General features: G+C 37.2%; 1 protein-coding gene across 1 annotated transcript in view; it reads left to right on the plus strand.

Moving 5' to 3' along the window:
- The window catches only part of MYO9A (myosin IXA), a 272,260-nt gene that overhangs the window by 230,029 nt on the left and 27,115 nt on the right, over positions 1 to 15,116 (plus strand). Inside the window, exons 30-32 of the mRNA XM_036734161.1 lie at positions 5,679 to 5,867; positions 6,978 to 7,025; positions 14,253 to 14,364. Of these exons, the coding sequence (XP_036590056.1) occupies positions 5,679 to 5,867; positions 6,978 to 7,025; positions 14,253 to 14,364 (349 nt within the window). The remainder of the gene's footprint in view (positions 1 to 5,678; positions 5,868 to 6,977; positions 7,026 to 14,252; positions 14,365 to 15,116) is intronic.

Consider the following 15,116-nt stretch of genomic DNA (forward strand, 5'->3'; position numbering starts at 1 on the left):
CAGGTCTCCAGCACACTTCAAAACCTATAGATGTAGAGGGAGAAATGAATCCAGGCATGTAGAAATCCCAAACCAAAATTCCCAAGGCAAGGCCGCCTGGAATGAATTCGCGGACCCAAGCATTCTTTAGGTCAAGGAGGCAAAGATTTATTATGCTTTAAGTAAACAAAGCGGGCAAGAGTTCTTAGGGAACCTGCAACCATATAGGGCTACAGGGAAAGTTTAAGTACAAGATTTAGGGATGAAATCTGTCAATTAGGTATGTTGGGGTGGGATTAGGGAGTGGTCAGGGCATGATTAGGGGTTGGTCAGTTCTTAAAGGAACATTCACTTTTTGTATCTACTGCTCAGGTATCTTACCCAGAGTTCACTGGGAAACAGCCCAAAGTGGGGCTAGGAGGAGATATGGTTTTGCCTGTGAAACGTCACTAAGTCACCAGGAGTTCAGGGCTAGCTGGAGATACTGGCTAGGTTCCATCAAGTGCCTTGTTAGTCAAGATTAATGTAAGGGAGTATACATTTGACTATGTGTAGGATACATGTTAGACTCAGTGTATAGTCAGTTATCAGCATCCTGAATCAATCTATACTTGGGCATAGCTGCTTACTGAGGAAGAACAGAGATAATTTTGGGGCACACTGCCCTTTAGCTACAGAGGCTGCCTGGGAAAGAATATGTTTGAGAACTAGATGTGTTCTGAAATTGGAATTCTGCCACAGGCACAGGCACAGGCACCCAAGTAGAGGCTAAGGGGAAATGGGATGTTAGAATTAGGGTCCAAGCACAAAACTAATTTTCATTCCTCTAAGCCAGCGTAACTGCTTCATAACCCTCTTGGACTAAGACTGTCAGGTCTCCAGCACACTTCAAAACCTATAGAGAAGTACATGAGAAAGGAGTTGTAGCTGTATCATTCCCTCATTCTTGTTCCTCAACCAAAGCTACTTTTAGCCCCCAACCCAAACTTGAAAGCGAGGTCCATTCTTCATTTAAAAGCACCTTTCAGGCACTAAGCAAAGTATGTCTTGTGCATCTCTCACACACTAGCAGACTCCCTGGAGTTAACAAAGAGAAAGTGCTGGAAAAGAAACCTAACTCTACATTCTTTTGCTACTGAGTCTTAAATTTTATGTAATTCTAAATCTGTTGCTCATTTTTTTAAAAGGTGGAGGCAAGAATATAAAAAATTTTAGAGAGTTGTGTGGAATTTTGTAATGTGAAATCCAAGGGGATTACTCTCCCTATTTCCTTAAAGAGAAAATCTCAAAGAATAGTTAAGGGAGACAGTTCACACCCTTAGTCTGTAGTAGATTTCCAGATGCCATTCATTTGGTTTGATACTTTTTACATGATGTCTTAATTATTAAACTCTCCAAATTGATTCTGAATTCCTCTACATAGTATAAGCTTGTAGATATTCATATTATATAGATATTTATTATATGAGTAGTTCCTGTGAACATATTCTTTGAAAAGAATTTACTAACCCTAACTGTTTATTACAAAAACCTAGTACAGGTTGTATCAGTGTTCTTCTTACAAATCATATTTCGTGGGAGGTAGAGCCAAGGATGGTGGAGAAAAGGCAGAGAGTAGCCTGAGCTCTCCCCAAAACCCTTCAGAACACCTTTAAATAATGCCCTATGGATTTCAGAAAAAACCCAGAAAGACTTACATGAACTGATGCTGAGTGAAGTGAGAAGAACCAGGAGAACATTGTACATTAGCTCTTCTCAACAATACAACAATCTGAGACAATTCCAAAAGACACATAATGGAAAATGCTATCCTCATCTAGAGAAAGAACTATGGAGTCTGAATGCATATTGAAACATACTATTTTCACTTCTTTTTGGTTTTTTGCCTTTTGTGGCTTTTCTCTTTTGTTCTATTTCTTCTTTCACAATGTGACTAATGTGGAGATATGTTTATATGATTGCACCTATAACCTATGTCAGATTGCTTACCATATTGTGGAGAAAGGCAAGGCAGGAGGGAGAAAAAATTTGAAACTCAAAATCTTAGTAAAATGAATGTTGGGGCAGCTAGGTGGCCCAGTGAGTAGAGCACCAGCCCTGGAGTCAGGAGGACCTAAGTTCAAATGCAGCCTCAGACACTTGACACACTTACTAGCTGTGTGACCTTGGGCAAGTCACTTAACCCCAATTACCCTGTCTTTCCCCCTCCAAAAAAAAAAGTGAATGTTGAAATTACGTGTAATTGGGAGGGAAAATACTGTTTACCAACAGAAAACAAAAAAAAAATGTCCTAAAACAAATTCTGGAGTGCCAGAACCCACAAAAGAATAGGGTGAAATAATTTTACAGCCAAAGAAAACTTAGAAGGTAAGCAGGAAAGGTAAGTCACACCAGGGGGAGAGTAGAATGCAGTCCAGTGCAAGCTGCACCAGCACGGACCAGACCCCAGCAAACCAGGAGCAGTCCTTGGGAGTGACTGAATCAGCAGCGGCAGTGGCTGTTTCTGACTGTCAACCCACAGATGGTAAGGAGGTTGAATAATTGGTCAGGAGGAGATTACAGGAGTGTCTTTGCCAGCACTGGGGGCAGGACTCTGTTGCTTTCCCCATACCTGCATCTGGGTCCCAGTCCTGGGTGGCAATCCCAGGGTGAGGAGGAGCACTAGCATACCACATCAGGGATACTCATCACAGTTCTAGAGCAGAAAAGAAGGCATGCGGTCACAGGACAGGAGAGTAATAAACACCTCTCCTTAGATTACACTACCTTGAAAGAACTTAAACCTTACAGGTCTCTGGAACTATCTCTGAAAACAGCTGCACAAAACCCCTGAAGCTTGGGACAGGGTACCCTCCACCCTGGAAGCAGAGCTCCACTTTAACAAAGACTAGAAAAATGAGCAAACAACAGAAAAAAATTTCTGATCTTAAAAAGTTACTATGGTGACAAGGAAGATCAAAACACGCAGTCAGAAGAAGACAGAGTCAAAGGTCCTATATCCAAAACCTCCAAGAAAAATATGAATTGGTCTCAGGCCATGCAAAAGCTGAAAAGGAGATTTTGAAAAATCAAGTAAGAGAGATAGAGGAAAAATTGGGAAGAGAAATGTAACTGATACAAGAAAATAATGGGAAATGAGTCAACAGCTTGGTAAAGGAGACAAAAAAATACTGAAGAAAATAACACCTTAAAAAACAGACTAGGCTAAATGGTAAAAGAGGTACAAAAGATCACTGAAGAAAATAATTCCTTAAAAATTAGATTTGAACAAGTGGAAACTAGTGACTTTATGAGAAATCAAGAAACAATGAAAACCAAAAGAATGAAAAAATAAAAGACAGTGTGAAATATTCACTTGAAAAACAACTAACCTGGAAAATAAATCCAGGAGAGAGAATATAAAAGTTATTGGACTACCTGAAAGCCATGATCAAAAAAAAGAGCCTAAACATTATCCTTCAAGGAATTATCACAGAAAACTGTCCTGATATTCTAGAACCAGAGGGTAAAATAGAAATGGAAAGAATCCACCGATCACCTCCTGAAAGATATCCCAAAATGAAAACTCCCAGAAATATTATAGCCAAATTCTAGAGCTCTCAGTCAAAGGAGAAAATATTACAAGCTTCCAGAGAGAAACAATTCAAGTTTTGTGGAGCCATAGTTAGGAAAACACAAGATTTAGGAGTTTGGAATAGAATATTCTAAAGAGCAAGTGAACTAAAACTGCAGCCAAGAATCACCTACCCAGAATAACAGTATAATCCTTCAGAGGGGAAAATGGATATTCAGTGAAATAGAGGACTTTCAGGCATTCTTGATGAAAAGACCAGAGCTAAATAGAATATTTGACTTTAAAATACATGACTCAAGAGAATCATAAAAAGGTAAACAGGAAAGAGAAATCATAAGGGACTTAATAAGGTTCCCTACATGGGAAGATGATATTTGTAACTTACAACTTTCTCATTCTTAGGGCAGTTGGAAGGAGTATATATAGATACCTCTATCTATATCAACTATATATATCAACTCACAGGTGTGAGTTGAATATAAAGGGATGATATCTTTAAAAAAATAAGGGGTGAGAAAGAGGAATGCACTAGGAAAAAGGGAAAGGGAGAGGTAGAAGGCATAAATTATCTCACATAAAAGAGGCAAGAAAAAACTTTTACAGTGGAGAGGGGAAGATGGGAAGGTGGCAGAGAACACTTGAGCCTTCCTTTCATTGGGAATTAGCTCAAAGAGGGAATAATGCACACAATCAATTGTATATAGAAATCTGTCTTACCCTACAGGAAACTGGGGTTGGTGATAGAAGAGAGAAAGGATTGGGGGAGAGGGTAGTCAGAAGCAAAACACTTTTGAAAGGACAGGCTGAAAGGAGAAAGAGAATAGAATAAACAGGGGAAATAGGATGGAGGGAAATACAGTTAGCAATCATAACTGAAAACAATTTAAAGTAAGTTTCTCTGATAAAGGGCTCATCTCTCAACTATGTAGAGAACTGAATCAAATTTATAAAAATTAGAGCCATTCTCCAATTGATGAATGATAAAAGACATGAACAGTTTTCAGATGAAGTAATCAAATTTATAGCCATATGAAAAAATGCTCCAAGTCACTATTGATTGGAGAAATGCAAATTAAAACATTTCCGAGGTACTACTTCATGGCTATTACATCAACTAATAAGACCGAAAAGGAAAATGACCAGTGTTGGAGAGAACTTGGGAAAATTGAGACATTGATGCACTGTTGGTGGACTTGTGAACTGATTCAAACATTATATAGAGCAATTTGAGAACTATGCCCAAAGGGTTATAAAACTATGCATACCCTTTGACCCAGCAATACCACTACTAGGTCTGTATCCCAAAAGAGATAAAAAACAAAAAGGAAAAGGACCTATTTGCACAAAAATATTTATAGCAACTTTTTCTGATGGCAAAGAATTGAAAATTAAGTGGATGCCCAGCAATTGGGGAAAGGCTGAACACGTTGTGGTATATAATTATGTTGTAATACTATTGTGCTATAAGAAATGATGAGGGGCAGCTAGGTGACACAGTGAATAGAGCACCAGCCCTGGAGTCAGGAGGACCTGAGTTCAAATTCAGCCTCAGACACTTGACACACTAGCTGTGTGATATTGAGCAAATGACTTAACCCCCATTGCCCTGCCTTCCCCCCTCCAAACAAAAAAAAAAAGAAAGAAATGATGAGGAAGATTCTCTCAGAAGGACCTGGACATGAACTGATATAAAGTGAAATGAGTAAAACTAGGAGAACATTGTATACGGTAACTATAATATTGTAAGAACTGTGAATGACTTAGCTATTCGCAGCAATACAGTGATCCAAGACAACTCGAAAGGGCTTTTGATGAAAAATGCTATTCCTCCCCAGAGAAAAAAACTGATGGTGTCTGAATACAGATAGAAGTATATCTTTTACAACATGACTAATATGGAAATAGGATTTGCTTGACTACATATGTATAACCTATATCAAGTTGCTAGACTTCTTAATAAGGGGGGTGAGGAGGGAAGGAAGGAGAGAATTTGGAACTTAAAATTTTTTAAATGCATGTTAAAAATTGTTTTTACGTGTAATTGTGGAAAAATTAAATACTTAATAAATTTTAATAATTGTATTTCATAAAATCCTCTTTTTGACTCCTCCTCTTTCTATAATAGATGGATGAAGGGAAAAGCATTCGATACAAAGATCTGTATGCCCTGTTTGAACAGATTCTAGAGAAGACCATGAGACTTGAGCAGCGGGACTGGAGTGAATCCCCAGTCAAAGTTTGGGTTAACACTTTTAAAGTCTTCCTGGATGAGTATGTGACTGAATTCAAACTTCTGGATTGCATTGCAACAAAGGTAAAAATGACATATTTGAAAAGCAGAGAATTGAACTATGAATTAACTTGTTGACTACTTGTCAAAGTTATTCAAAAGCACCTAATATTTGTTGTTGTGCCTTTCTCTAAATTCTTTACCTGTATTCAAATATATCATTAAAAAGCAATATATCTGGAAGATATTATTTCAGCTGCCCAAAGTCATGCCTTCAGTGACCTATATAGCCCAGCATCTTTTGTCTTAACTTTTGTCCAGAAACTCAGTGCTACATTCACTGCCTATGTGCACAAATTAAATCAACTCTGGTATTTGGTAATAGCTGTTCTTCTGTTCCTTTTAGTTGTTCTTTGTTCATTTTTATTTTTAATCAATCTAACCAAACTTACTAAGTTGTTTCAAATCCTTTTTGGAGGTAGTTGGAATATAAATCGTAAGTAAATAACTCTCTGAAAGATCTTTTTTAGATTGGATTAAAGTCCATACTTAGCTTGAGAGAATGTTTACTGGTGCAGAAAATTCTTCAGTTGATAAACATGTTGTTTAGAGATTTCAGTTTTTGTTACAGATACTGGGGAGACTTAGGTGGGTCTTCTCAGTTGTGTTCTTATTGGGGAGTAGTAACTTGTTTATAAAGGAGAGATGTTATATATTATAAATGAAAACCGTATGAGTATTGTAGAATTATAGACCTGTTGTCATATACAGTATCATACAGTGGAAAGAAGACTGCCTCTGGAATCACAGGACCTGGCTTCTAATTCCCCTTCTGACATTTGTTCCCTGTGTGACAATAGATTGTGTGGACATATTACTTCCCGAGGCCTCCATTTCATCTTCTGTAAAATTAGGGCACTGGACTTGATGGACTCTAAGATCCCTTCCTGCTCTAGACCTATGATGCTATTTATTATCCACTTAGATATGGTTTCTAGACAGAATTAGAGTTTTGTAAAGAAAGCCATATACTACCAAGTCTAATCTGTGGCTTTTTGTGCACTTTTTAAAAATAATAATGGTTTTTAAAGTTGTCTGATTAGAGTCTTAATATTTATACCACATGTAAATCCAAGTATTTGGAAAGAAAGATTGTTATCTTTTTGTTGCATCATTAGTTTATTTCTTTTTTAGGTGCCAAAAACAGAAAGAAAGAAAAGAAGGAAAAAAGAAACTGATTTTGTAAGTTGCCATCTACATATTCTAGTATGTTGTAGAACAATATTTAACAAATTTAGTTTTTTAATATTTGATTTGCCATTATATTTCAGCTGACATGCGTAGATGCTGAATATCTTAATAACTTGGAATTAATCATTTACGTCCATAGATATGAAAGTACATGATAGAAGCTGTCTTTAGTTCAATTATTTTATTGTTTTCACCAGTATTTATTACCTCATAAGGCAGAGATGTCTTTCAATAAAAGCTACAAAAATAGAGGCCATAACTGGCTTCTAATCCTTTTAGAGGTTAGATATTTTTTCAGTGGAAACAGAAAAAAAAGATGTAATTTACAACATCTGAACTTTCTATCCTAATGTAGGAATTTTTAAAGCACTCTGCCAGTGGTTACATATATTTTTAATCTGGAAGTTTGATTTTTTTTTTCAAATCACAATGTAAAAAAAAATTAACTGTAGACATTTTTTTAAACAAGAACAGAATTGTACATATGTCACCAGTGATGAAATGGCAAGCTTTATAAAAGCTGCATATAATATTTGGATAAAGGCTGAAGTTTGAAGAAGGTAGTTTCTGAGTGTAGAATTTCAATTACAGGATGTCTTCCTTGCTTGAAAATAACTGGTACCAGTAAAAAAGCCAGTTAAAGGTAACTAATATTTCATAGTAAATAGTGTAGGGAAAAGTTTCATTGAGACTTTATCTTGAAAATTGAAGCTAAAAATTATGAAAAATAAGTTCCTCTTGTATTCTTAATTGCAAATCTGGTGATTATTTGAATAAGCAAAGAATGAATCACATTAATTTTTGGCATGATTTTCCTACAAGTTGTATGATAGCACAAGGCAACATTCTTCGCTTTTCCCTTTGATAGCCCAATCACAGAGTTGTTTTATACAACAACAACAATATCATTCTTTTTGAGGTGCCTGTCCGTAATCAGCAATCGATATTGGCCAAATTGGTGCAGTGGACTGGAAGGGACCCATTTTCTAAGTGGTTAATTCATTAGTGAATATTTTCATATTGTGATGGCTTTGGCTTTCCCACGTGAAGCTATAGAATAGGGGATGGGGAGCTAACATTGGAGTTTTAAGTCCCACCTCTGACACAAATTGGCAAGTCACTTAAGCTAATTTTTTCCTAAAAACGTTCCGATGTTCATTGGTGGAGTGTTTATTTACAAAGAACTCCCTACCTCCAATAAAATCACAGGTTCAGATGAGATTTTGTATGTTGTTGGGTTTTTTTTTTTAAATCCTGAGGTACTTGACCAGAAATTCAACAAATAAGAATATTCCAGGTATAGAATCACAAAGTGAAATGTATGCCAGTGGCTAGCAAATACCTCACTGACTTCTAGTATTTTACCTAGCAAAATTCTAAAATTCTATAAATTTGTTTATTAAGATAACACTTCAGATTCAGATAAAAGGATTATATTCTTTTGAAATATAAGATTAGAAAAGACTCATGAAAAACCTCCTCTAAGGTTTAGATAACAGCTAATAGACTGTTTAAGACAAATATCGGCAAAGCATATTCATTCTGTGGCTAGCAAATACCTCACTGACTTCTAGTATTTTACCTAGCAAAATTCTAAAATTCTATAAATTTGTTTATTAAGATAACACTTCAGATTCAGATAAAAGGATTATATTCTTTTGAAATATAAGATTAGAAAAGACTCATGAAAAACCTCTTCTAAGGTTTAGATAACAGCTAATAGACTGTCATCTAGACAATATCAGACAAATAATAGACAAATATCAGCAAAGCATATTCATGATGATTTTCAAAGACAGCATGAGTAAATTAGCTTCATCTTTACCAATGGTTTGGCAAACAAGCAATGTTGTATTTTCTTAACTATGGAAATAGAAAGTTTGTGTCTTCACCCTGAAAAGTAGTTGGCGTAAATTTTTCATGGGTACAGGGAAGAGGAATTTTGTAAGTCACTTACAGTAAACTTTTCTTCATTCCAAGGACAAGTGTTCATTATCACTTGGTTGAAGAGTTGAATAGGTATGAATTCCAACCTGGTATTTTGCCTACCTATTGTTAGCAGTGCAAAATGTTGTCAAAGAACTGCTAGAAAGTATTTGTAACAGAATTTGAGTTCTCTCTAAGTTTCTGACTCATCACAAAAGCAAGTTTTTACTGAAGCCCAAGAAGGCCTGTTAAGGTCCCTGAACTGTGTGGTATGCTCAAATCATCACCCAAAGTATTCCACAGACATGTTTTTAAAATCCAACATTTTAAATTGTTTATTGTGTGAACATATCTTCATTAGCAGATTTTGGAAAATTCATTTTTTATATCTAATCATTTTATTAAGAATAATTTCAAGTGGGTTATGAGGAGATTGATTCATTATTGAGTTTGATGAATTTTAATGAATTCCCTATGTGAAACAGACCAAAAATTCTTTAGGATTATTTCTGAATATAAACATGACTCGGGAGGTTTTTAAACATATATTAACCAGGGTTGTGTGGCATCTGCTGTGTGCCAAACCCTGGATTACATGCTGGGTATACAAAAGCAAGAGTCCCTCAGGGACCTTACATTCTGAAGGAGAAACAGCATGTGTGTGTGTGTGTGTGTGTGTGTGTACCTCGGGTTAGGGAAAAGGATCATTTAGATGTAATAACCCAAGAAAAGTAGGGTAAAGCCAGGTTATCAATAGCATTAAATGTTAGAATTGTGTTTTATCCTGGAGGTAATAGAGGATTACTGGAGTTTATGGAGCAAAGAGAAGACATAGCTGTATGCTTTAGGAAAATCACTTTGACAGCTATGTGGAGGATGGATTGGAGTGGGGAAGGAGACATGAAGCAGGGAAATAAATTAGGTGAGAGGTGAACTTTGAGACCATGTGAGTAGAGAGAAAGGGATGTATATGAGATATTATAAAGATAGAATGAACAAGACTTGACAAGTGATTAAATATATTGGATAAGAGAGAGTGAAGTTTGGACCTGGGTAATTAGAAGGACAGTGGTTTTCTTGACAGATATAGAGATGTTCAGAAGAAATATTTTGAGACAGATTCTGAGTTCAGTTTTGAACACATTTAGCTTAAGATGTCTATGGGACTTTTAGTTAGAAATGTTAAATGACATTTAGTGATACAGGACTGAAGTTTGGGAGGGAGGCTAGGAGTAGATTTATAAATCTGGAAGTCTCAAGACATTGATGATCATTGAGTCTATAGGTCTTAATAAAATCCCCCAAAAAAGTGTTGAGTGAGAAGAGTGCCAAGGATAACAGTGCACCCACTATTGCAGGGTGGCATGTTGATGATGCATGATGATGCAGCAAAGGACACTGAAAAGGAATCATGCAAGTCGAAAGAGAACCAAGAGAAAGATGTTTTACAAAAACCCAGTGAAGGGAATGCAAAGAAAATCCTTAGCACATGATGGGAATCTCCTATGACATATTTATGGGATGACACAAACAGGCGTCATACAGGATAGTTTGCTGTGGATACATTGAATCCCTGCACATGAATCGGATCTCAGCTCTGTTGAAGTATTAGAGCTGGTGGGACATTAAAGTGGGAGATCATGGGATCACGATTAGGTATGGAGGCCAGGAAAGCCAGAGTTGAAGGGATAGACTAGAAGGAGACAGAAGATTGCAAGCTAGCGAAAAGTATAGTTTGCATGAGTGCAATTTGTGTTTGAAGAGTAGAATTTCAAAGTTCTGAATTTTGGACGTGGTGCGGTTTTTGAGAGATCATGATATTTAAGGGCCAACTGTATTGGCATATGGATAGAAAGAATTGTTAGAGTGGAGGAGGTTGAGGAATTAGATGATCGAGCTGTTAAGAGGGCTTGTGAACATAAGTATTAAAGTCCTTGAGGATTGTCACAGGGTGAGTGTAGAGGTAGGGCCTGAGATCTGTACTAAAGGGTTTTTACTGTTGAGGAGAGTATCTGAAATTCTATAGATGACAACAAAGATGAGAAGAATATCCTACAAATAGGTTGAAAAATGCTCAAAAGAGATGGTGGAATGATTGTTAGGAAATATCAGTGGGGAGTAAAGAGTATGCCCGCTCCTAGCTCTGTGAGTTGTCTGGAAGAGAGTAACAAGAGAAGTGACTTTGAATAGACAATGTTGCAAGGAATATATCTTTTATTTTTCAATTTTTTGTTTTGAGTTCCAAATTCTATCCCTCCTTCCTTCACCTTCCCCCTTCCCGAGAGAGTGAGCAATCAGATATAGGTTATGCATGTACAGTTAGGAAGAACATTTCCATATTAGTAATTTTGTACAAAAAGACTTGAACAAAAGGAAAAAAAAGGTGAAAAATAGCATACTTCAGTTTGTATTCAAACACTTACCAGTTCTTTCTCTGGGGGTGGATAGTATGCTTCATTGTTCATCCTCTAGGATTGTCGTGGATCGCTGTATTGTTGAGAATAGCCAAGTCTTTCACAGTTCTTCATCAAACAATGTTGCTGTCACTGTGTACAATGTTCTCTTGGTTCTATTCACACATTCCCTCCAACATCCGACATTTTCCTTTTTTGTCATATTAGCCACTCTTAATAGGTGTGAGGTGGTACTTCAGAAGTTGTTTTAATTTGCATTTCTAATCAGTAGTGGTTTAGAACATTTTTTCACGTGACTATAGATAGCTTTGATTTCTTCATCTGAAAACTGCCTCTTCATATCCTTTGACCATTTATCAATTGGGGAATGACTTGTATTTTTATAAATTTGATTCAGTTCTCTATATATTTGAGAGATGAGGCCTGAGATACTTGTTGCAAAAATTGTTTCCCATCTTTCTGCTTTCCTTATACTTTGATTTGCATTGTTTTTGTTTGTGCAAAAACTTTTTAATTTTATATAATCAAAATTATCTATTTTACATTTTGTGATGCTCTCTATATTTTCTTCAGTCCTAAATTCTTCCCTTATCCAGAAACTATTCCATGTTCTCTTAATTTGCTTTATGTGTAAATTATGTACCCATTTTGGTCCTATGTTGGTATACAATGTGAGATGTTGGTCCATACCTAGTTTCTGCCATCCTGTTTTCCAGTTTTCCCAGCAGTTTTTGTCAGACTATGAGTTTTAGGGGATACATCTTCAGAGGAGAGCCAAGTTTTAGAGAAGGGAAGTCTATCTCAAGCACAGGAATGGCCTCAGTAAAGGCACATAGAGGGAGAACAGGCAAGATCTGAGGACAGTGAGTAGTTCTATGTTCCTGGGGTATAGCATGCGTGAAGAGAAATAGTATTATTAGATAAGGCTGAGGTACTGAAGCACAGGGAAGGCTTAAGACTAGAGATCATTATTTGAGAGTCACCTGCATGAGAGGGGTTTGCCAAGGGAAAAAGTAAGAAGTAACAGGCTGGAGGACAGACAGTGTCGTATCTCCGGATTAGTAATGGCCCATATCAAAAGCAAAGAATGTCTCTGGTAAGTGGCCCGGAACTTGTACTTGGTCCCTAGCCATTTCACATTTTTATCAGTGACTTTGATGAAGGCACCAAATATCATGCTAATAAGATTTTCAGATAACACAAAGCTAGGAAGAGTTAATGTTAACTTGATCCTGGACTCTCAAAGCCTGTGCAAGCAGCATATCAGTTCTTACAGGAAAAGTTTTGAGTATAAACCTGACACTGGACTGAGGAGTAGTTGGGGAATGTGACCTGAGGAGTGTTGCTTGGATAGGCTTATCCTGTGGCCTCCCTTTCTTCATCTGTAAGTAAGAGGATTGGATTAGGTACATGATTCTGCAATCCTAAGGAAATCAATTTTTTCAACCACAACAAATCATGAAGACCACCTACAAAAGAATGAAGAAGGTTCATAAGTGGCAGGTAAAATCAGACTGATTAACTCACAAATCCTTGAAGTATTAAAGTCTTATGTTACTAAGTAGAACATGAAAGTCACTGTGGTGCAATGGGAAAAGGCCCTAGATGTGGAGTCAGAGAGCCTGAGTGTGCATCCCCACTCTGCCTCACCTGTGCCTTTGGGGCAGGCTATGTAACATCTCTGAATCTCTCTATCATCATAGGTAAAATGAGGGGGTTAGATTAAATGACCAGATTCGAATCTAGGATCCTATGAAGTCAAAACAAGGAGGCATTTCCAATATGAGGTGCCCATGATAATGAAAAATTTATTCTCTTAGTTTTAGATGTCACCTAAAATTAGAAAAAAAAAATAGAATTTTTTTTTTTATTCTTAGGCCTACCTCAATATGTTTGGCTATTAGAGATGTTCTTTTTTAATGTAGTTAAAATTTAATTTCAATTAATAAATATATTTTCTCTGCCTCTTAGAGCCTTCAGCTCCCTACCCTATGGGTAGGGTTGGGGAAAGGGGGGAGGTAGAAAAACAAAACCTCTTGTAACAAACGCACTTCCCTTCTCCTTACTCAAGCAGAGCATATTTCCACACTGGTCACATTGGTCATGTCTAAAAATTATGTCTCACTCTACATCCTGAATCCAGCACTTCTCTGTGAGGAGGTGTGTAGAATTCATCTTTAGTCCTCTGGAATTGGTCACTATACAGAGAAGTTAGTTGTATAAATTGTTTTCCTGGCTCTTTTCACTTCAGTCTGCTTTACTTCACAGGAATCTTTCCAGGTTTCTCTGAAAACCTGTTTGTTTCTTATGGTACAATGATGTTTCATTACATTCATGTACCAAAATTTGCTCAGCCATTCCCCTGTTGTTGGGCATCCTCCTAGTTTCCAGTTCTTTGTCACCACAAAAAGAGCTATTATAAGCATTTTTGTAAATATGGGTCCTTTTTCTTTTTCTCTTTGGGGTGTAGGTCTAGAATGGTATTGCTGGGTCAAAAGGTATGCACAATTTAGTAAGTTTGAGAGTATAGTTCTAAATTGCTTTCCAGAGTGACTGAACCAGTTCATAGTTCCACTAAAAGTGCATTAATATGGTTATTTTCCACAGCCTCTCCTACATGGGGCATTTTCCTTTTCTTGTCAACTGGATGTGAGGTAAAACTTCATGGCTGCTTTAATTTTTCCAATTATTGGTAGCTCTATGTATTGAATTAATACAAAATAAATGCAAAGGGCAGCCAGATGGCACAGTAGATAGAGCACTGGGGCTGGCAGCTAAAAGATGTCCAGGTGGCCTAAATATGAAGGTGAAGCTTAGATGAACGTGTCCATCTCCCAGGTAGTTGCGGACTTGACTGAAGTGTTGCATTTTGTCACAGGTGGAAGAACATAATGGGCACATCTTTAAAGCCACCCAGTATAGTATCCCTACCTATTGTGAGTACTGTTCTTCCCTCATATGGATAATGGACAGAGCTTCTGTTTGCAAATGTAAGTATCAATAATTTCCTTGGGATTTTTTAACTGCTCAAAGTTTTTCTCTGTCTCTGAACTGTCTTATTACTAATACATCCTCTGCTTTATGAAGGTGTCCCTAGGTTCCCTAAAACTGACAGGTTCAGATGTGTTGAAAAGCTTTCAAATACAGTCCCAACAGTAATCTGAGTCTGCTGACTGATGCTTAGCCTATCTCAATTCAATAATATTATTAAGAACTTACTGTATACTAGGCACTGGGGATATAAAGAAAAAATTGGACAACACAAGGTCCCTCAAGGTGCATCCCAAAATAGTCTACTTGTCTCTGCATTTTTTGTGTGTGTCTTTATCCATTAATGGTCAAGGAGCCTATAATCCCTAACATGTGACTTATTTCACCATTAGAAACCTGTCCCCGCTCTAGGCTAGAATTGAAGGCCTCAGACCTGTTGTCATAAGGGCTGTGCCAGGTGGATGTGCTGCCATGATGTTCCCTTGGGCTTTTATTGGTTAGTTAGTGTACCATCCTAATCCTATCAGCTGACAGAGCCGAAGAATCCAAAATCCTAGGGTGTCATGGCCTGGCAGGGAGCTTGTCTTGACAGAGAGGCTACAGGGCCAGCCTTGGAATCAGGAATGACTGGTTTCAAGTCCTACCTCTGACACATCCTGGCAGTGTGACTCTGGGTAAGTCACTTAGCCTCTCAGGGTCCCCACACAACACTGTAAGTTACAGACACACTACCATTCTGCGTTAATGGCAT

The sequence above is a fragment of the Trichosurus vulpecula genome, chromosome 8 (assembly GCF_011100635.1).
Source record: "Trichosurus vulpecula isolate mTriVul1 chromosome 8, mTriVul1.pri, whole genome shotgun sequence".
Lineage (NCBI taxonomy): Eukaryota > Metazoa > Chordata > Mammalia > Diprotodontia > Phalangeridae > Trichosurus > Trichosurus vulpecula.